General features: G+C 37.1%; 1 protein-coding gene across 1 annotated transcript in view; it reads right to left on the reverse strand.

Annotated features, from left to right (window-relative positions):
* Usp34 (ubiquitin specific peptidase 34) overlaps window positions 1–24,189 on the reverse strand; it is a 239,249-nt gene that overhangs the window by 122,994 nt on the left and 92,066 nt on the right. The window contains exons 17-21 of the mRNA XM_008844481.3: window positions 23,215–23,330; window positions 23,001–23,128; window positions 10,415–10,504; window positions 7,573–7,668; window positions 852–934 (exon numbers count right to left, since the gene is read on the reverse strand). Coding sequence (XP_008842703.1) covers window positions 852–934; window positions 7,573–7,668; window positions 10,415–10,504; window positions 23,001–23,128; window positions 23,215–23,330 — 513 coding nt within the window. The remainder of the gene's footprint in view (window positions 1–851; window positions 935–7,572; window positions 7,669–10,414; window positions 10,505–23,000; window positions 23,129–23,214; window positions 23,331–24,189) is intronic.

Raw genomic sequence — 24,189 nt, forward strand, 5'->3', positions numbered from 1 at the left:
AAAGGAGGATCAACCAACAGAAATCAAGATCCCTTCCCTCTTTTAAGAACATCTAGCAAATAGAACTGTCCTCATGCTTGACTATACCAGCTCAATCTCTACTTGAAAACAAAAACAAGATTAACTCTTAAAATAAAACAGTTTAAAATTACTCAAAATAAAATTGGTACCTCCAAATGTCTACTATCTATTATGAGCCCAAATAATTTGAAAGAGTCACCCCAAGAATGTTCATGGCTATTTTCTAGTGAAATCTGAAGACTCCACAACAAATGGTGATGAAAGATGCAGTCACCCAAGGGTGATATTTGTTCCCGTTCCCTGTGTTTCATTCTTGAAATGAGTCATTTATGCCTTGAGAAACTGACATTTAGAGAAACAGAAGCTAAAAAGAGTGCATCAAGATCCTGCTCATCAGCACTGTTTATGAGAAATTAGTTATACATTTACTCAATAATCTTAGCTCAGAGATTTGGAAATTATTATAAAAAATTTGCAGAAAAATAAAACCATGGAAAAATTTTACTAAAAGTGTCAAAGTGTTTTAATGGAATGTGCAATGCTGACATAAATAAATATATAGTAACTTCAGAAATATAAAAAAGTATCAATTTAATTAGCCTGTTCCAGGGATCAAAACAGACTTACAAAATATGAATTTAAAATCCAACTGAGGGGCCAGTAAGATGTTCAATAGACATTTGTCACCAAGTCTGACAACCCAAGGTAGACATCTGGACCCACTCGATGGTCCCTAAGTGCATGCACACGTGACCCTATTCACACACACACACACACACACACACACACACACACACACAAAATAAATGTAAGAAAAATGAAAATCTTACTGAAATGATCAGGTGATCCAAGAGTTGAAAATACACAAGTCAGGAACTGAAGTCGAACTTGAACTTCAGCACTGTGGCTGTACCTACAAAAAGTCATTCAAATAATTAACAAAAGACCCCATTTCTTCGTGTGTGTGTGTGTGTGTGTGTGTGTGTGTGTGTGTGAAGAGGGTCTCCAACTCACAGCAATCCTCATGCTTCACATTCCCAAATGCTGGGATTACAAGCCTGCATGATCACACTTACCAAGATTGAGATATTTAATGTTCTTAATAAAATGTTCTACAAATATATTACATTTCCTAATAATCAGTAGAACAAAAGAAATGTCATTTTACTATTGTGACAGACATATAAATTAGAAGTTAACAAAGAAGACTACATTTTTAGCTACAACTCATACTTTGTGTCACTGTAGTTATTAATACTATATACCTTAAATGAGAAATGTAACAGTGCACACATTTAGTTCATAAAGAATATAGCTTACATAAAATTTGCCTCATAAAGGCTATTTCAAATCTTAATAATTAATTGAACAAAATTTCATATTAATGTAAGAGTCCCTATGCAGGCTGGTTCAATAAGTAAGTTCACATGGTTCTCTGGAAACTGAGTTTGTAGGCATCTACAAAGCACCAGCATTCTAGAAGCCAAGTGTGTTACAGTGTTAGTCAAAAAGGAAAGGAGTTAGTTTTGAAAAGGAAGACAATATCCAGAATAAACAGAGGAAAAGAATATGGTACATTTAGATGAAGCTGTTACTGAAAAGTAAGAGAACAGGGGAGAGGGTTACAGTAACAAATTCAATTTGCATGTAACGATCCTGTAGGCAATCCAATAGACAGTTCTGAAGAATCGCTGTCTGAGATATATGACTAAGCCATCAAGAGTTCTTATCTCTGTTACAGAACAAAACACAAATAAATTGCTCAAACTGTTTTGCCAACTTACAGCAACAGCCAAGTCTAAGCCCTAATCTATCTTCTACTTAGCAAACCATTAAGAAAGTCTCTTAATTTTTATTCTGGCATTTTCCACAAAGTGTAAAACTTCAAAAACTTTCTAAAATTACTTTTAAAAGAATTAGCTTTGCTATTAAATTTCAATATTTCAAATATCAAATATTCTAAAGACTGAGATAATTGGATATATCTTTGCAGCTCTTTGGTGGCCTTTAAATGTATCAGTGCTCTTTGTGAAGATGAAAATACCTGGGCTAGGGAAAGTACTCAGCAACTCTCACTTTAAAATGCTATCAAGGTAAAATTTAAGAGAGGCTGTTTTAATTTTCTAGTTGTTAGCCAAAAAAAAATACATTTTATGCCAAAGATGTTGAGTACAGGTTCAGCCAGGTGTGGTGGCGCACGCCTTTAATCCCAGCCCTTGGGAGGCAGAGGCAGGTGGATGGATCTCAGGGAATTCGAGGCCAGTCTGGTTTCCATAGTGAATCCAGGCCAGCTGGGGCTATAGGAAGACCCTGTTTCAAAAAGACCAAAGAAAGGAAAAAGGAAAGGAAATGAGGAAGAAATGAATTCTATCACTTACCAGATGAGTTAATGAACTACTCTGAGCCTGAGTGTAGGGGAAAAGCAGTGCCAAATATAACAGAATGCCTTTATATTTAGAAATTTTCTTTTTCCCTTGTACTTGTCTCTCAGAGAAAAAAATTTTTTTTTAGTTTTTCTGAGACAAGGTCTCCCTGTAGCCGCAGCTAGCCTGAATTCGCTAATGGAGACCAGGCTGGCCTCGAACTCATAGAGATCAGCCTGCCTCTGCCTCCTGAGTGTTGGGATTAAAGGCATGTGCCATCACACCTGGCAAAGATTTTTTTTTTAATATTTTTATTATTATTTTTATTTTATGTGTATGAGTGTATTCCCTGAATGTAAGTGAGTGCACCTGTGTCATGCAATGCCTTGGGAGGTCAGAAGAGGGCTTCCGATTCCCTTGGAACTGGAGTTAAGGACAGTTCGTAGCCACCATGTGGGTGCTGGGAATTGAACCTGGGTCCTCTGCAAGAGCAATCTGTGTTCTTAACTGCTGAGCTATCTCTCCAGCCCAGAGAAAAAGATTCTTTACTTTTTAATTTCATTTATTTTTATTTCCTGTGTATGAGTGTATTGCTTACATGTAAATAAGTGCAACCGTGCAGTGCAATGTCTGTGGAGGACAGAAGAGGGCACTGGATCCTCTGGAACTGGAGTTAGACAGTTGTTAGTTGCCATGTGGGTGCTGGGATTTGAATTGGGGTCCTCTGCAAGAACAGCCAGTGTTCTTAACTGCTGAGCCATCTCTCCAACTCCAGAGAAAGGGATTCTTAAGTCAACTTCATGGGTTGAATCAATTTGTCCTCACTTCAGACTCCATAGTTAAATCTTTGGTGCCACACTTCGAAGGACCCTGCCTACTCCATTAGGGACCTACCAGCCACTGTAACACCAGTCAAAAATTTTTTCTTAGGACATCAAAGTTGTTATCAACACTGACAAATTTCCATGGGCTTGTCCAGGGCTTGTGATACTACAACAAATACAGGACAATAATTTGCACACAGGCATGAGTCTTTCATAGCCAACATTCTTTTTTGCTGGGTCAAAGTCTCTTGAGTTTCTGTAGTAATAAGCCCCACTAGTAGGGAAAACATGCCACAAATTCATGAGATTAATATGCTCTAAGAAAACACAAATGGCAAGGCATGGTGGCACATGCAACAAGGAGTAAGAGACAGGTGGGTTCAAAATCATCTCATGAATTCAAGGACAGTCTAGACTATATGACAAATACCAAGACACAGTAAAATCCCATTTTTTGTTTTTGATTTTTTTAAGAAGCAAATGAAAAATTTTACAGGCTGGAAGAACAGAGACAGTACACTAAAACAGTCCAGATAATATTACTTTATTCTGGGGATTTTATTCTCTTAAAATATGGCCAGGCGTAGTGGTGCATGCCTTTAATCCCAGTACTCGGGAGGCAGAGGCAGGCAGATCTCTGTAAGTTCGAGGCCAGCCTGGTCTACATACTGAGTTCCAGGCCACCTGGGGCTACAGGGAGACCCTACCTCAAAAAGACGAAAAAACAAAACAAAACATATATATGGAAACATGGTATATTAGGTTAAAAAGATACTTGAAAACACTTCTCAACATTTCACCATTGGAGCAATGATTCTAGCTAAGTTTTCAAACTCCCTCTACTTACAAAGTGAGGAAGTTCTCTGTTTCAACAATAGTGAACAACAGTATCAGACCAGAGCTCATTTGTGGGTATAATACTGAATTTTATCTGTATGAAGATAATTCATTTATGTCCCTGGCTCTTCAGTCTCTCATTCCTGTTCAAGTCTACAGGTCACAGTAGGGAAGCCAAGGAAGGAATGCAAGGCAGAAACTGAAGGAGAGACCACAGAGGAATGCTTATTGCTTTTCTCATACAGCCAAGGCCCAACTGCCCAGGAATGGCACTGCGCACAGTGGGTTGGGCCTCCTACATCAATAAGAAATCAAGAAAAAGCCCCACAGGCATGTCCAAGTCCAGTATTAAAAAGGAAATTCCTCCCTCAGGTTCTTTCTTGCCAAGTGACTCTAGTTTCTGTCAAGTTGTCAAAAGTTAACAAACAAAATACGGTAATATGTGACAGAAATTCCAGCACTAGGAAAGCTAAAAGAGGAATCCAACATCAAATTCAAAGTGGGCTACACAGTGAGTTCCAGGATGACAAAAATCTTTTCAGTTTTTTCTATTAAAAAAATTAAACATTATGAATGTTAGACAGCCTGCTTGGGAACAAATGCTAGGTACACCCTGCATTATACATGTTACCTTGGGTAAGTTTATTGAAGTTTATTGTCTATCTTCAGTGTTCTAATTTGTAAAACGAGAACGTCTTCCTCAAATGGGTTTTTCACTATCTTATTTTTTGAGACAGGGTCTCTCAGTGAACCTGAAACCTCCCTTTTCTGCTACACTGGGTGTTCTGAAAGCCCCAGAGATCCTCCTTGATCTGCCTCACCATTCCAGGGATTACAGTTGCACACCGCTGCACTGAATGTTTTAAGTGGGTACTGGGGATCCAAACTTAGGTTCTCATGCTTAGCCAGCAAGTTCTTTACCTACTCAGCCATCTCCCCAGGCAATATTTAATTCATTTTAAAATATTTTCTTGCCAGGCATGGTGGCACACGCCTTTAATCCCAGCACTTGGGAAGCAGAGACAGGCAGATCTCTGTGAATTCAAGGCCAGCCTGGTCTACATAGTGAGTTCCAAGACAGCTGGGGCTACAGGGAGACCCTGTCTCAAAAAGACCAAAAAAAATATTTTTTTTTCTTTAAATTTATGTGTGTTAATGAATGAATGCTATGTGTATACCTTGGAATAACAGAAGAGTGTGTAAGAGCCCATGGAACTGGAGTTACAAATGGATGTGAGTCACCTGATATGAGTAAAGCAAGCACTTTTAACCACTAAGTCATCTCTTCAGCCCTCAGTAATTAATTTAATATTAATTATTTTTATTTTATATGTATAGTATATTGCTTGCATGTATGTAAGCACACCGTGTTGTACAAAGCCTGCAGAGGCCAGACGAGGATGTTGGATCCACTGGAACTGAAGCTATGGACAACTGTTAGCTGCCACGTGGGTAATGGCATTAGAACCCACATCTTCTCCAAGAGCAGCCAGTGTTCTTCAACACTGAGCCATCTCTCCAGCCCCTTAATTTTTAAATTGTATCTAGCATATGATAAATTATTAGTGAGTAACTATTATTTATTGATCATCAGTCTACATCACTGGCTGCTGTTATCACCACCACCACTACCATGACTATTACCCATGGTTAGAAATTAAAAGTGCTAAACAGTCTCAAAGTCGTCAAGGTGTAGATGCCTGAAAAAAGAAAAGCACTTTGAAAGAAACAAAAATCTAGAAAAGGAAATAATTTGTGATAATGAGAAACTATGCTTGAAAATACTTTTTTAATATTTCTGGTCTCTCTAGTTTTGATTATGCAGAGCTTTTCTGTATGTAGATATTCTCAATTAACAATTTGATTCTCTCTCTCTTTGTTGTTTTGTTTCCCGGGGTTTGTTTGTGGGACTGTTTTTGGTCTTTTTTGAAACAGGGTCTCCCTTTAGCCCCAGCTATCCTGGAACTTGCTATGTAAATCAGGCCTATCTTCACTCTCACAGAAATCTGCCTGCCTGTCTCTGAAGTGCAAATATTAAAGGTGAGAGCCAACATGCCAGGCAGATTCCACCTCTTTTTAATAATACTGATAACTAATACTATTTGATCAAGAAAGAAAACAATCCATAAAAGTGAGTTAATTAGAAGAAATCTGATACTCATTTCTTTCTTGGTATTTAGGCACGCATATTCCTTCAAGTTTAATTTTAAAATAGTTTATTATTTTTATTTTATGTGTATGAGTGTACTGCCTGCATGTATGTAAGTGCAGCTGTCTCATGAAATGCCTGTGGAGGCCAGAAGAGGGCACAGGAGCCCCTGGAACTGGAGTTACAGAGGGTTGAGAGGGTTGTTAGCCACCAAGTGGGTGCTGAAAACTGAAACCGGGTCCTCTGCAAGAGCAGTCATTGCTCTTCACCAATGAGTCATCACTCCAGCCTCAAGTTTTAATTTTTTAAAAAATTTATTTTATGTGACTGTGTGCCTGTGTGTACACATGTCATGATCTGTGTGGAGAACAGAGGATAGCTTGTGGGAATCACAGCTCTTTTCCCACCATGAGGGTCTTGAGGACTGAATTTAGGTTGTCAGGCTTGGCAACGAATGCTTTTACCTGCTGAAAATCTCATCAGTCCAAGTTTAATTGTTTAAAGATTTGTTTTTATTATTAATATGTTAGTGTGTTTATGTGTCTGTGTTGAGTGTATGTGCATGTGTAAGAGTGGATGTCTGCAGAGGCCAAAAGGGTCAGATCCTTTGGAACTAGAGTTGCAGGCATTTATGAGCTTCCTCTGAGGGTACATCAAGCACCTTAACCACTGAGACACCTTCCCAGGCTCTACCAACACTAATAGGTTTTTTTGAACCTGGTACTTACCCCTAAGCCACTTACTTGAGTGATAGCAATATCCAAAGAATATTTTCATGTAGGGCCGGGCATGGTGGTATACGCCTTTAACCCCAGCACTTGGGAGGCAGAGGCAGGTGGATCTCTGTGAGTTCCAGGCTAGCCTGGTCTACACAGTAAGTTCCAGGCCAGCTGGAGCTACAAGGAGACCCTGTCTCAAAAAAAGAGAGAATATTTTCATATATATTAAACAAATTATACAGAGTTTTAAAACCTATCTTACACCAAACCATCCTAATACTAATATCCAATTATATTGATAGAGTAAAATATTTTAACAATGTTAAATGTTTTGGGAAGTAAACATTTACAAATTATGGAATAAAAGCCTAATATGTGAGAACAAAAATACTAATGATTTCTGAAAATGTTTGATTCTCAATAACAATTACTTTCAGTAAATTTCAACAGTGAAAGCAAACAGCCCAGAGTTAAACAAGCTAATTGCACTAAGAATTAAGAATAACACTATGAAACTCTTACAACATAGTATCTTTTCTCTTATGATCTTACAAAAACAATATTTTCTGTTACATTTACTTAAAATACAAAAGTAGGAATATTAGAAAATTCTGTTAGAGGCCAGGCAGCAATATCTGGCCTACTTGAAAACTACTTACAGTGTATGTTTTTGTCTTCCTTCTCTTACGCCTTGAATGTAGTACACTAGATTATCAAAGAAAAGTTTCATCATGTTCAGTTCTTTTTCTGCCCACCTGGAGCAATAAGAACATAATTTTAAAGGAGGAAGAAGACTCAGAGAACAAAAGATATACTTGAACAGGAAAAAGTTCATCTAAGAAATATTCAAATGTAAAATACTAAAAATACTTTATGAATTTTATGTATAGTGGAATGGCAAAATGATACAAAACAATGATCCATAATTTTTATCTATTTAAAGCATAATTACTGGGTTGTTGTTTTTTTTTTTTTTTTTTTCGGTCTTTTTGAGACAGGGTCTCCCTGCAGCCCCAGCTGGCCTGGAACTCACTCTGTAGACCAGGCTGGCCTTGAACTCACAGAGATCCGCCTGCCTCTGCCTCCCAAGTGCTGGGACTACAGGCGTGTGCCACCATGACCGGCTATAATAATTGTTTTTTAATCTAAAATATTCAACACCTGTGAAGGGGCTAAAATGCTTGTTTGATAAATAAGACTCTTTTGGGGGGGGGTGAGAAGAACAGTCTCATATAGGTTGGCCTTGAACTTTTATTATGTAGCCAAGGATGACCTAAATTGCTGATCCTCCTACCTCCAACTCTTAAGTACTAGGATTACAGGGATTAGCAACAACTAGTTTTCATAGATATGACTTAATACTGAAAATAATACACTATTCCATAGATAAATTAAATGCTTTAGTTTTCTAATCAAAGAATTTTGCAGCATGCGAAGCACACAAAAGCTTACAATATAAAATCTATTAAATCTTTAAAAACTGCCATTTGCTTATTAACAACTTTTTACTTAGAAAAAATAAATTAAACTTTTCTTTGGCACACGGTCCTAATATGTAGTACACATTGGCCTCAAATTCTGTTTCCTGGGCTATACTCAAACTATCTGTCTCAATAGCCCAAGTGCTGATATTATAGGTAAACACTAACAGATCACAGCAACAATTTTGTTTTTTACCATTTATTTTTATTTACTGTGTACGTGTATGTATCAGTATGCATATACCAGGGCACATGTGTTGAGGTCACAGGATGACTTGTGGAATCACTTTTCTACGTCTACTATGAGGGATCTTGGTAGTGAAAGTCAAGTCATCAGGCTTGGCAGCAAACAGCCTAATTCATTGAGCCATCTCACCAGCCACCACCACCAACATTTTTTTTTTAAATCAAAGAAATGCCAGGTGTTAAGTTCTCAAATATTTTAGAAACACCAGAACAAAATTCAAGTAGTGAAACATCCCAGGACCCATAACTTTTATAACTAACAAAATCTATTTTCCTACAATATTATTCCTGATATCTGTTTAAAGACATTAAACATTAAAATTCTAAGACCTGAGATAATTCACATCATGTCTTTCATGTATTTTCAACATAGGTGACCTGCCTTGCTGACCACTCTGAAAGATGAAAATGAAAATAACTGCATCTAGTGTGAAGCTAGCTACAAATAGTTTTTTCACAGGCTTCCATCAAGTAACCTAACCTCTTAATGTGTATTGGCTGGTTTCCTAAAATATTCAAGGATTAAAATGTCTGATGTTAGGGGCTGGAGAGATGGCTCCGCAGTTAAGAGCATTAGCTGTTCTTACGGAGAACCCAGGTTCAGTTCCCAGCACTCACATGGTGGCTAACAAAATTCAAAACTCCAGGTCCCAGGGATCCAATGCCCTCTTCTGGCCTCCATACAAACTGCATGTACATGATGCGCTGACATAAATGCGGGTAAAATACTCAAACACATAAAATAGAAATAAGTATTTTTTAAGTCCGATTTTAAGATATATAGGCATAAGAATTGCACATGTAATCTCAGGTATATACCTTAGAAACCAACATAAACTATGTAGCAAACACTAAGTAAAATAAGGCCACAAAGTGAAATAATCTTAAAAACAAAAATAATGAACCAACCAACCAAATAAAAAAGCTAAGAGGCAGGGCGTGGTGGTACACACCCTTATTCCCAGGAGGCAGAGGCAGGTAAATTTACATAGGGAGTTCCAGGCCAGTCATGGCTACCAGGGAGACCCTCTTCAAAGAAAACAAAACAAAACAAAACCCTCCAAAACCCAAAGAACATAAACCAAAAAGTGGATCATTAGAGAGAGTGAAAGAGAAAACATAGACCAAAAGACTGACTGAAGAAGTGGGAACAGCTAACCAGAGGTGCCCCAGAGCTTTCATATCAAAGTATTCCTTTGAAAGAATTCTTTAAACATTCATTAAAATAACTTCTCTATAAATGTAAAAGGAATGATGAGGGTAGTGGTGAGATTATCACTAACATGTTTTGTAGTGAAGTTTAGTGACAGGAAAAATTAAAAGCATGTGAATATTTATTTTATTGCAGATCTTCAGCAGTTCTCTGCTGTGGTCACATATAATAAAAATTTTCTCCCTAGGAGTTAAAACACTAAAAGCTATGGCATTGTTCTGAAGTTGAAAAGAAAACAAAATTCTACTATTGATAATGTTCACACTGCTAAAAGGCAAAGAAAGATAACAAATATTTAAATCATGAAATTCAATTTTTCCTCATGGATAGTAAAACTTAAAAAAAAAACAAAACCTGGTAGCTGTAATTTGAGAAAAAAAAATTCTTAAAAATATATTCTGTATCTTTTTTTTTTTTTTGTCTTTTTTGTCCTGTAACTCACTATGTAGACCAAGCTGGCCTCGAACTCACAAAGATCAGCCTGCCTCTGCCTCCCAAGTGCTGGGATTAAAAGCATGAGCCACCATGCCCAGCTTTATTTTGTATCTTTTATTTACTTACATTGTAATCCAATGCGTATCGTAACTGCTACCAAATTGCTGAAAAGTGCCAAACAGTTTTGGAAGAAGACGAAGTGAAATTACTACTGATCTGAAACAGCAAAAACACATATATTTATAGAATAAAATAAGTAACAGTGATCCTAGCTTTCAGAGAAAAAAAAAAAAGCCTAAGTGCAAATTACTTAACATATTTTACATATAAATATATCCTTACATAAATAATTTTATTTCTAATGTATAATTCATTTACATGTATGCTGGACAAGAAAGTCACAAAATCTCAATTCAAGACTTTAAAGATAAAGCATAGTATAAATACCTGGGTATATACCTAAGACAGGAGCATTTCAAAGAATTTTCCCCTTGAAAATAAACTTTATGAAGTTACAATCACTTTTGCCAAATTATTATACCGTATGATTTATATTCAAGTTGAGAATCACTGCCTTATTGACTATGAACATAATGGAAATGTATCACATACTCCAAGTAGAAACACAAAAGGAAAAGGAATCATATAGAAACACAATTTTTAAAAAAGAAAACTTTACAGTCTACCTGTAATTACACTACTCAAGTTAGGCCACAATATTGCCTACTTTTCCAAGAAGAGTATAAAGGGTATCAGAATACAATGTTACACTTAATACTTCTGACTAAACACTAATGCACTTAAATTGGAATATAGAACCCTGTGTGAACTGCTTCTAGTCCTCCAACCAATATAACTTAATATCCTTCAAATTTTCCTTTATTTCTTCAACACAAAGAACATTCCTGACTAAAAGGCAGAGTTAACACAAGCATATAATTGGAAGATCTTCACTTGAACATCTATCCCGACTCCCACTTCTGAGAAAGATGAACCTGATAGCTCTATATTCAATAACATCCTATTGTTGCAGGAACTTCATGATTAATCTCATCAAAATTTACACTGTTTTTTTTTTTTTGTCTTTTTGAGACAGGGTCTCCCTGTAGCCCCAGCTGACCTGCAACTCGCTATGTAGACCAGGCTGGCCTCAAACTCACAGAGATTCGCCTGCCTCTGCCTCCTGAGCGCTGGGATCAAAGGGGTGTGCTACCACACCCAGCCAATATTCACACTTTTAAAAAGTTTATTTTGATGTGTTTTGCCTCTGTGTGTTTAAAGTAAACCATGTGCATGCAAAGTATTGGATTCCCCTGGAACTGGAGTTACAGATGGCTGTGAACTGCCACATGGGTACTGGGAACTGAACCTGCGTCCTTTCTCCAGCACCATGACTTGTTTTTATTCACCACTGCCTAATGAGTACTTCCTTAATATGTTTACAAAAGCAAATCTTTGGGTAGGGATATAGTTCAGTGGTCCAGCATTTGTCTAAATGTGGAAGTTCCTAGATTCAATTCACTGTGTTTCTATAGGGAAAAGGAGGAGGAAAAACCTTGGTTTTATACATTAAAAATCATGCATAGGGGTGCTTTTAAAATGAACCAGCGATGAAATTAATGGCATGATTTTCAAGGAAGTGTGGAAGTACATATTCTGAATAAATACTTTTAAGTTTTTAAGTGTTTTAGAATTCCCAAACATATTTTTGAATAAAGTGCACAAAGGCTGGAGCAATGGCTCAGGAGGTAAAATCACATAGTAAGCAAGCATGACATGAATTGGATCCCTGGAACCCATGTAAAATGCTGGATGCAGTGGTACACATTTGTAATTCCGGTACTCCTATGGTAATATATGTGCCAACACACACACACTATATATTTAATTTTAAGAGATGCACATGTGTTGGCAAGTTCGCTCAACAAATAAGGGTACTTGCTGCCAAGCACAATTACCTCAGTTTGATCCCCAGATCCCACATGGTGGAAAGCCAACTTCTAAAAGTTATCTCTTGAACCACACATACATACACACACAAACAATAAATAAGTAGATGTAATTTTTTTTGGCTTTTTAATACCTGTAGTCCCAGCTGTCCTAGAACTCACTATGTAGACCAGGCTGTCCTCAAACTGACAAGAGATTTGCCCTGCCTTTGCCTCCTGAGACTAACTGCCACCACGCCCAGCGGCTAGATGTAATTTTTTAAAAAAGGAAATCATGGGAACTGAAGAGATAGCTCAGCGGATAAGAGCACAGGCCGCTCTTGCAGAGGAACTGGTTTTGATTTCCAGAACCCATATGGCAGCTAACAAGCATCCATAACTCCAGTTCTAGGGGAATCCAACACCATATTCTCACCTCTGTGGGCACTGAACAACATGGGTGCACTTACTCACATGCAAGCAACACACACACTAAAATAATAAAAAATTTTAAAAGAATGAAATCACTTAAAAATTTAATGCACAATAATGTTCAGAAAAATGTATCGCAGGATTGGGGAGATTAATTTTTGAAATATTTATAGTTAACTTTTTTATATGTATGAGTGTTTTGCCTGAATGTGTTAACTGCCCCCATGTCCGGCACTGCCTATGGAGGCCAGAAGAAAGCGTTAAGAGTCCTAGAACTAGAATTACTGTTGCTACTACCTACCAACTGGGTGTTGGGAAATGAACCCAGGTCCTCTGGAACAGCAGCCAGAGTTCTTAACCACTGAGACATCTTTACAAATATTTATTGTTTTGAAATGGGGCTCACTGTGTAGTCCAAACCGACCAAGTTCCCAATCTAGCCAAGGGTGGGCTTGAACTTTTGATCCTCTTGTCTACCTAAGGGTGCTGCAATTATAGGTTATACAACACTAAATCTAGTTATGTGCTAAGAGATTAAACCAAGATTTGTACACATCTGAAAGGCATTCTACCACTTGAGCTTTATCACAATCCTAAAATCTAAAATCATTACTAAAAACTCTGTCAAAAATCCAGAAGAATCACTGGTTTTATTCGTGTGTGTGTGTGTGTGTGTAATATGTGTGTGTGTGTGTGTGTGTATGTATATGTACGTTGGTTGAGATAGAATTAAGGTGTTCACATCCCAGGCAAGTGCGCTATCACTGTATACCTCTTGCACTATTGGTGGCATTTATTTTTTTCTAAAAAATTTGGACATAAAAAAAGAATTTATTACTTTAAGTCTTACAAGCATAGGAAAAAAGCAATGAGAAACCACAAAGGAAAAATAAAGAACAGTATTATCTAAAACTCACAAAAGCAAATTTAGACCAGGATAGTCTTGAATTCGTACACCTTTGATCCTAGTACACTGGAGGCACAGGCAGATCTCTGTGAGTTAAAGGTCAGCCTGGTCTACATATCAAGTTCCAGGCCAGGCAGGGTTGTACGGTAAGACCCTGTCTCAACAAACAAAAACCAAAACAACAACAAATATATATGTATAAGTGTCATATATATGTATATATATGTAATAGATAGATATGTGTGTATAATGAAACACATTAACTATTTTTTATAAATGAAAATGAAACTATATATAATATCTCTCTACAGAAAGAAAACCAAGTATATAATTCCACCTATTTCTTATACAAAGTACTTCCTAAAGATCTGGACACATACAATCATTCCATTCGAGAAATGTTTTGTATACACAATGAAATTTTTAAAATTTTAATATTTTTTCATTGAGTGTTTTGTCTGCATGTATATAAGTGCACCCATGTCATGAAGAAGCCAGAAGACGGGGCTGGATCCTGTAGAAATAGAATTACAGGTGGTTGTTAGCTGCCATGTGGGTGCTGAGAAGTGAATCCAGGTCCTCTGAAAGAGCATCCAGTGCTCTTAACTGCTGAGCCGTATCTCCAGCCCTAATACTGAAGAAATTTTTAACACATGGGTTAAAGTAACTACACTGGCTTAAGAAAACCCAAAAGTAGAAGAACAATGTACAGATTCCTAGTAAAGTTTCTATTTAAATCCTGGGAAGTCAGTATACATATACACAAACATTTATAATTTTGGTCTATACAAGTGTAAGAACTATGGGTGATTTATAGTAGAATTTAGTTTTATTTTTCAGATCTCTATGCTGCACACAAAGTAATGAGTCTGTATTACCACTCCAAAAAAAAACAAAAAAAAAACCCTGAATTCACTGTATAAAATAAACTGGACTATGACCACAGAAAAGCAAGGAGTGGTAGAGTGTTTACCAAGCACTCATGAAACCTTGGGTTCAATCCTTAGTCACACACACATTGGGGGGGGGGGTAAGTGGGGGTATAAAAACTATACCAAGAACTGGAAAGGAAACTTAAAAGCTAGCATAATACAGGCTTAAATAACAAAAAATACAGCATAATGTAGTATACAAAAAATGTGTCAGCACTAACAGGACTCCTGTATTTTGAGGAAAAATCTTAAAAGAGTACAGTAAATGAATTAAAGTTACAGTGATTGATTCTTTGTTTAGGAGTAAGAGTCAATATTCCTATGACTATCAGCAACTCCTGACAGTACACTAGGAGGCCGAAGTTTAGAGAAAAGAATCTAGTAATAAGAATGTTTCTCAACCCAATAACTATGACGTTTCAGGCTAAAACTTCCTGTTGTAGGAGAATTGTCTTTTACACTGTAGTACCTGGAGCCAAAAGCAGTATCCTAAACCCCACTTAGTAGTTTTGACAACCAAAACGGTGTCCGGACATTATTCTGAGAGAAAATAACACTCTTCTGACAATCATTGGATTATCAAGAAATCCAGATTAATGTTTACATGAAAACTTCAGTCATTTCACCTGGCAAACACTAGACATGTTATAGATTTTTATAAGCTGAAAATTTACACTCATATTGTCACATATAACTAATATCATTATCAGTAAGAGTTGCATGATACAACATCAGAGGAAAAAAGTTTGAGGGCAAGATTCAATGTAATAATCATATTTATTAGATAGTCAATAAGCCAATAAACATCCATAATTAGTTTATAAGATTACTTTGGGAAAATGAATGTCTCTGGGCTGGTAAGGTGGCTGAGCTGGTAAAAGTGATGGCCATGCAAGCCTGGTGTACTGAGTCCATCCCCGGAATCCGTGTAAAGGTAGAAAGAGAGAACCAACTCCAGTTTTCCTCAGACCTCCATATGCATGCCAGCACTAAACACAATCCACAAGCGGGCACACACGAATAACAAATACAATTTCTAAAAATCTTTTTTAAAGAAGAAAAATGAGGGGCTGGAGAGATGGCTCAGCAGTTAAGAACACTGGTTGTTCTTGCAGAAGACCCGGGTTCGAATCCTAGCACCCACATGTCCATAACTCCAGGCCCAGGGGATCCAACAGCCTCTTCTGTCCTCTGCGCATTGCAGGACACAGGTACACTTACCTACACGCAGGCAATACACACGTACACATAAAATAAAAATAATAAATTTTAAAGAAAAGAAGAAAAATGAGCTGGGGATGGTGACAGACAGTTACTCCCAACACTCCAGAGACAGCCTGGTCTCTGTAATGAGTTCTAGGACAGCTGAGGCTATAATGAGACCCTGACTCAAACAAACTAAAAAAAGAAAAATTAATGTTTCATCTTCTGTTTGGGGATAAATAAACTGTTGCTTAATAAAAAGAATTTCTGAATGATATCTTACTTTAAGCACCATTTTTCTTTTGAATATGCTGAATTTCTTAACTTATAAAAGAAATATGTGCACACTATGAAAAAAAACGAATGTTTCCGTGGAATTGAGGTTCAAAGCCAGATCTGTCTGTTTAATTTTTTTTTTTTTTGAGACAGGGTCACCCTGTAGCCCCCACCGGCCCGGAACTCACTATGGAGACCAGGCTGGCCTTGAACACACAGAGATCTGCCTGCCTCTGCCTCCCAAGTTCTGGGATTAAAGGTATGCGCCACAAAACCTGGCTCTGGATCTGTTTTGTGGGTTTTTTTTTAAAATAAAAAAAAAAAATTTATTGTATGTGTAAGTGTTATGCCTGCAAGTATGTTAAGTGAGACCATGTCATAGAGTGCCCACAGAGGTTAGAAGAGGGTAACAGATTCCCTGGAACTGGAGTTACAGACAGTTGTTATAAACATGTGGTTGCTGGGATTCAAACCCAGGTCTTCTGCAAGAACAGCCAATGCTCTAAACTGCTCATCCATCTCTCTAGCCCCAAAGTCAGATCTTTGATGATCAATCTTGAACATGATAGACAAGAACTCTACCATTGAGTAACAGCCTCAGCTCTGAAAAATTAATAAAAAGGGTCAGGTGTGGTGGCACATGTCTTTAATCCCAGCACTCAGAAGCAGGTGGATCTCTGTGTATCAAGGGCAGCCTGGTCTACATAGCAAGTTACAGGTCAGTTGGGGCTACAGGCAGATCCCGTCTCAAAAAAGACAAAAATAACAGTAATAATAATAATAAAAGGTATAGAGAAGAAAAACTATCTCAGTTTTCCCTGAAATGACAATTTAGGCATTATATTATGGCTTGTCTTTTGAAATTCTTTTAAAAAACTATTAAAATTACTATTAATTATGTGCATTCAGGAGTGTGCACATGTAAGTACAGGTGCCCTTGGAGGCTGTGTCAGATCATCCTGGAGATAAAGTTATAGGCAGCTGTGACCTAGCTACCCCACCTGGGTACTAAGAAATGAAGTCAGGTCCTCTATAAAAGCAGAATATGCTCTTAACCGCTGAGTCATCTCTCCAGACTCTCATGTGATCTACAAAAAAGGTGGAAAAGGTAAAGAGAGACCTATACCACTATATAGTCTTTGAAACATAATACTTTTTAATTTTTATTTATTTATTTTTTTGTCTTTTGTGAGAAAGGGTCTCCCTGTAGTGCCAGCTTGACCTACAACTGGCTATGTAGATCAGGCTGGCCTTGAACTCACAGAGATTCACCTGCCTCTGCCTCCCAAGTGCTGGGATTAAAGGCTTACCATACCACGCCCAGCTTGAAACAATACTTTTAGAAAAACATTTTATTTATTTATTTATTATGTGTACAAGAATACTGCTTACATGTAGGTAGGTACACCCATGTCATGCAATGCCCACGGAGGTCAGAAAAGGGCACTGGATTCCCCTGAAACGGAAGTTACAGGTGGTTGTCAAGTGCCATGTGGATCTTGGGAATTGAACCCTGGTCCTCTGCAAGAGCAACTAGTGCTCTTAACTTCTCAGCCAACTCTCCAGTTTCAAAAACATAATTCTTGATGACTACAAGTTATTTTATGTTTCTCTTTCATAATTTTTTATTGAAGTATATCACACAAACAAAATGTGTATTAATCTAAGTGTTCAGCTCAAAATCTTGAGGTAAATACATATAGGTTATTTCCTCCACAAGCTATCACAGCACCCACTTCCAAAATCACTACCTAGGGTACACAAATAATGTAAACTGGAATAGATACACATTCATGTGCATCTAGCTTTTTTCATTCAATATTATGAAATCTGTCCACATTGTACCATGCAGTTATACTTCATTAACTCTTAGTATGCATTCTATAAACATTACAGAATTATCCATCCTACTATCTTTTGGCACCAAGTCAGCTGTTCAAAGAACATTCAAGGGGCTGGAGAGATGGCTCAGTGGTTAAGAACACTGGTTGTTCTTGCAGAAGACCCGGGTTCGAATCCCAGCACCCACCTGGCAGCTAACAACTGTCTGTAACTCCAGTTCCAGGGGATCCCACAGCCTCTTCTGTCCTCATGGGCATTGCACGACATGGGTCACTTACCTACATGCAGGCAATATATGCATACACATAAAATGAAAAAATTTTAAAAAAAAAGGATATTCATGTCAAATAGTATTGCTATATATGAATATGGGAAGATGGCTGAGTGGATAAGAATACTTACTGTGCAAGCATGAGGACCTGAATTCAAATTCCCAGAACCCTGTAAAAAGTCAGCAACGGCTGCACATGTGCCTGTAACCCTAACACTGTGGGACAGAGACAAGAGTATAGCTGAGGTTTGCTGACTACCAGTCTAACTTGAGATTCAGTGAGAGATTTTCACTGAAGAGAGTAAGGCAGGAAGTGCTAGAGCAGGATACCCCACATCATCCTCTGGCCTTTGGGCACACACAGAAATTAATGAATCTTAACCTGCACATGGGCATACAATACATATATAACATACATCTCATGCACACAAAGACAAAATTTACTTTAAAATCAAATACTGTTGCTATAAACATTCTTCAATGTATCACTGGTGACTATCTGGATATATTTCTATTAGATACATATCATGGAAACTATGTGTCACAAATTATACAGATATGTATGAGCAGGTGCAAACTTCACATAACCACTTATAAAACCTGGTGCTTGCTGGGAGTGGTGGTACATGCTTTTAATCCCAGCAGATGGTCTACATAGCAAGCCCTGGGCCACCCAGGGCTACATAGTAAGACCCTGTCTCAAAAACAAAACAAAAAACATTGAGTCTGCAAAGATGGCTGAGCAGTTAAGAGCACTTGCTGCTCTTCCAAAGTACCTGGGTTCAGTTCCCAACATTCACACGGGGGCTAACAACTATCTGTAACTACAGTTGGAAAGGATCCCACGCCCTAGTCCAGCCTCCACAGGCACTGTACAACACAGGTACACTTGTATACATGCAGGCAAAACATTCATAACATAAAAAAAATTTTAAAATAAGAACTACCACCACCAACAACAACAACAGAAACCTGGTGCTTTCACAAAGACTTTTTAAAAACTTTTTAAAAACTTAACATTTTTGCTGGGCACGATGGCACATGCCTTTAATCCCATCACTTATGAGGCAGAGGCACCTAGATCTCTGTGAGTTCAAGACCAGGCTGGTCTGCATAGTGAGTTCCAGGCCAGCTGGGTCTGGCCACAAGGAAACCAAGGCTAGCCTGGTCTACATAATAAGTTCCAGGACAGCTGGGGCTACAGGGAGACCCTGTCTCAAAAAGACCAAAATAATAATAATAATAATAATAATAAATCTAAATTAACATTTACAAGTCGGCTGTGGTGGTACATACCTTTAATTCAAGCACTCAGGGAAGCAAAGGCCGGTGGATCAAGGACAGCCTGGTCTACATATCAAGTTAAAGGTCAGCTGGGGTTACAGGGAGACCCAGTCTCAAAAAGTCCAAAATAATAATAATAATAATAATAATAATAATAATAACAACAATAATAATTATGTTCCAGGCCAGCTAAGGCTACAGGGAGACCCAGTCTCAAAATGATCAAAATGGGAAAAAAAAAACAAAAAAAAACAAAAAACAAAACCCTAACTGCTACAAAATTGTATCAGTAATGATAACCACGCAACAATTAAAAGCACTCTGAAAGGATACATGGCAAGTAAGGGAAGCAATCAAGCAATAGAAGATCTACATCAGGCTACCAGTTTTCCTTCTGTGATTGGTCATAAGCAACCCTTTGAGTCAAGAGAAGAACTTAAAATATTACACATGTGTTGTCTAAATCAATTAGAGAGAAATCCCACTGAAACACTTAGCTATTCAATGAAATTTAACATTTATAGTAGTTAAACACAGATATGAGCAGAAAACAACATTTATACATGGAATGTCCACATACACACAAGAATCCTGTCTTTACTACATTACAGAATATAAATTGAGGAAACCTTGAATTTGTTGCAATGGAATGGTAATGAAGAATTAGTGTATTTGTAAACAGTTTACAATTTCAATGAGAACCAGGTAAAAGTATGGCAAAATTCAATCTACAGAAGAAATATTAACCTACATTTTAAATTAAACTAGTTTTTTTAGTTTGTAATTTCGACGTTCCAAGTGCTGGGATTATAGGCATACACCAACATGCTTGTAATTTATGAGGTATGGTACTGGGTAATCAAACTAAGGGCACTCTACATATAGTCAAGCACTTTACCAAATAAACTATCTTGCCAATCTCTTTAAATGTGTATTTAACTGTTACTTAAAAATATAAAAACTCAACATATTATTATGAGGTAGCATGACTTTCAATGCATGGTAAAATGTTTAAAGTCAGTTAAACCTATTTGTCTCCTCAAACACTTATTTCTTTACAGTTAAAACCTTCTATACAGCTGAAATATACAGTTTATACACACTACCCCAGCCAAATTTCTTGTTTTTAAAACTAACTTAATGCCCATTTATCAACTTTTGCTCATCTCTCCTCTGCCCTTAGACGTCAACAACCTCCAGGGTAATTGTACATATATTCTGTGCCTGCCTGCTTTCATTTAATGTAATGATCTCCAACTTCATTCATGTTGCTGTACATGACAGAATTTCATTCTTTTTTATAATGGAATAGTACTGCTTTCTATATACACATCACATTTTCTTAATCCATTCTTTCAATAATGGATACCTTAAGTTGTTTTGATTTCGTAGCTACTATGAACTGCATGCATATGGAAGTGCAGATATTTCTTTGATACATCTATTTCACTTCTTGTGGCTATATATCCAGGTTGGTCACATTGATAGTTCTATTAATTCTTCTCAGAACCTTCATAATATTTTCCATAATAGTTATGCTAATTTATATCTCCACTCAATAATGTACAGGATTCCCCTTTTCTCTGTATCCTTACTAGTACTTCTTATCCTTAATTTCTTTGACAAAGCCACTCTTACTAGAGTTGAGGTGATAGTTCATTATGGTTTTGATTGCATTCCTCTGATAAGAGGTATCAAGCATTTCCAGACATACCTGTTGGCCAGTGTACATACTCAAAAAATGTCTACTTAAATATTATTGTCAATTTTCTTGAAATTTTATTATTTTGTGCAAGAGAGCGAGAGAGAGACAGAAATAGGTATATTAGTAAGTGTGGGTACATTTGTGCCACAGTGAGCATGTGAAGGTCAGAGGATAATTCTCAGGAATTGCTCTCTTCCTACCAGGGGATCCAGGGATTCAATTCAGAAAGTCAGCCCTACACAAGTACCTTTACCCACTGAGCCATTGCAACAGCCCCCATTCCTCCTACTGCTTATAACCCTTGTGTCAAGGCTGACTTTCTGTAGTTTGCAACAAGGCAGCTGCTCTATGTAAAAGATCCCAACCCAGATGCAGATCATCTATGAATGGTTTAGTGCCAAGTTCACATGAAAATATAGTTGTTACATGAATGCCAGCACCCTTTCTGATATCTTTTTTTCTTGACAAGGTCTCACTATGTAGTTACAGGTTGGTCTCAAATTCACAATCCTCCTATCCTAGAGTCTCAAGATCTGGAATTATGTATGTTGCCCCACTTGGTAATATTCTACATTTTTAAAATCTATTTTACTAAAGCATGAATGACACATAATAGCTTTACATATTTTATGTGCACAACTTTGTGTGTTCCTAACCTCAAACTTTCACACACTTCAGAAGGCTGGAAAAAAATTTTTAAAAAGGCTCATCTGCATGGAAAAATGAGTGTTATCTCCAAAATGTTTATATTCTAGAGTAAGTTAAATTTACTTCTTATTAAACTTCTTTTTTTTTTTTTTTTGGTAGGGTCTTTTTGAGACAGGGTCTCCCTGCAGTCCAAGTTGGCCTGGAACTCACTATGTAGACCAGGCTGGCCTTTAACTCAGAGGCCTGTCTCTGCCTCTGAGTGCTGGGATCAAAGGCATGAGCCACCAATGCCCAGTCTCATTAAACTTTTTATAGAACATTAAACAGAAACTTGAAAATGGGGCTGGAGAGATGGTTCAGAGGTTAAGAGAACTGGCTGCTCTTGCAGAGGATGAAATTTTGGTTCCAAGCACTCACATGGTAGCTACCACCATCCTTAACTCCAGTTCCAGGGGATAGGAGGCCCACTTTTGACTTCCATGGGTATTTAGACATTGCATGACACAGATGCACTTACAAAGATGCACACATACATTCGTACACCTAAGAAAATTGAAATATTAATTTAAAAAGAAATTTGAAAATGAATTAATCACCATCCTATTCCTAAGATAAAGAAGAAAAGGTAAGTTACAGTATAATAACTCCTGGGCTGGAGAGACGGCTCAAAGGATAAGAGTACTGGCTGCAGCCTAAATTTAAGCAAATACATTGCAGCAGCTGTAGCTTCAACTGTAGCTTCTTTTGTGGAAGCAAAATATAAAATTTGAGGGGGAAAAAAAAAAAAGAGTACTGGCTGCTCTTGCAGAGGACCCAAGTTCAATTCCCAGCCTCCACATAATGACTAACAACCATATGTTAACTCCAGTTTCACCGGATCCAATGCCTTCTTCTGACATCCGTGGGCACCACACAACACAAGTGCATTCACATACATGCAGGCAATACACTCACACACATAAAATAAAAATATTAAAAAGTATGATGACTCCCATTATTTTGTATAATAAATCTATTCTAAAAATTAAAAAAAAGAGAGAGTATTACTATTCCTTGGTTTACATTACAGACAGGATCTAACCTCTATGCTGAAAACAACACTGAGTGATAAAATGAGAACTTGAGAGAAAATAGAAAACAGAATATGGAAAGCACAAATACTTAACAATAGATTGTTATAGATACACTGACTACTAAGACAACAGCACACCTAGTCAACACAAGGGCACATGAAAAAATGTGAGCACGGTAAAAGAAAAAAATAAATCCCCAATTCTTCTTTACCTGTTGTTTCCTAAATTTTCAAGGCAACCTTCAATGAATCTCATTCGTATCTGTCGATCTGTAAACCAACAAACTAAAGAACAGAGAAGCTTCTCTGCTTCATTTATTAATCCTTCAGAGAGATTAACCTGCAAAAAAAAGCACAGAGTTATTGCTTATCCTGGTCACATTTTGCTGTAATTCTATGTTCTTTTGGCTTTATTAAATAACTTACTGCATCATCATCTTGTACTATATCCCACAACAAAGTGTTTCCTTTCTTACAAACGTTATCCAAATTAATGTCTGTCACAGCATTACTGTTGAATTGATGTTTATGGACTGCAGGTCCTAAAGGTACAAAGACAGCACACTTTAGAGGAACACAGCTGAGTACAACGAGGAAGTATAACATTCACAATGTCAACAGAGCCAAAGAAAAATTTAAGAATAAAGGTTTTCGTACATTATAAAACATTAGCACAATTATTTCACTTATGAATGAAAATCAACAGGTCGTTTTGAGCATTTTTTTATCTTTTTTATTTATTTATTTTGGTTTTTTATTGTTTTTATTTGTTTGTTTGGATCTTTTTGAGTCAGGGTCTCCCTGTAGCCCCAGATGGCCTGGAACTCTCTATGTAGACCAGGCTGGCCTTAAACTCACAGAGATTCACCTGCCTCTGCCTACCTAGTGCTGGGATTAAAGGTGTGCACCACCACACCTGGCATCAATAGGCTTTTTATAGTTAAAAATGAAGTGAAATGTTTTCATTCCATTAGGAAAATTCAGGTAACAAGTGAGTATTTCAGATTTTTCACATATCAAGAACTGTATATGAGTATCTGAAACCCAAACTAAGCCTAACGAAAATTTATTTGAAATAAGTTTTTAATCAATGGACAGTCCTCTAGATATCTTTACGTATAATCACATATAATCATTCAAAAAAAGAAAAGTAAACTGCTGATATTGGATGATGTACCACAAATATTAAGTTAAAAAAAATAGTAATACAACAAATCATACTGAGTACCGAGCTAAATGACTGGCTATATTAAGCAAAAATTCACTTTTTTTTTTTTTTTTTTTTTTTTTTGAAGCAGGGGCCCTTTTTTTTTTTTTCTTTTTTTTTTTTTTTTTTTTGTGTGGGTTGTTGGGTGGTGTAAAAAAAAAAAAAAAAAAAAAACTTACCCAGGTATGGGGGAA

This window comes from Nannospalax galili, unplaced genomic scaffold (genome assembly GCF_000622305.1).
Source record: "Nannospalax galili isolate Female #2095 unplaced genomic scaffold, S.galili_v1.0 scaffold682, whole genome shotgun sequence".
Lineage (NCBI taxonomy): Eukaryota > Metazoa > Chordata > Mammalia > Rodentia > Spalacidae > Nannospalax > Nannospalax galili.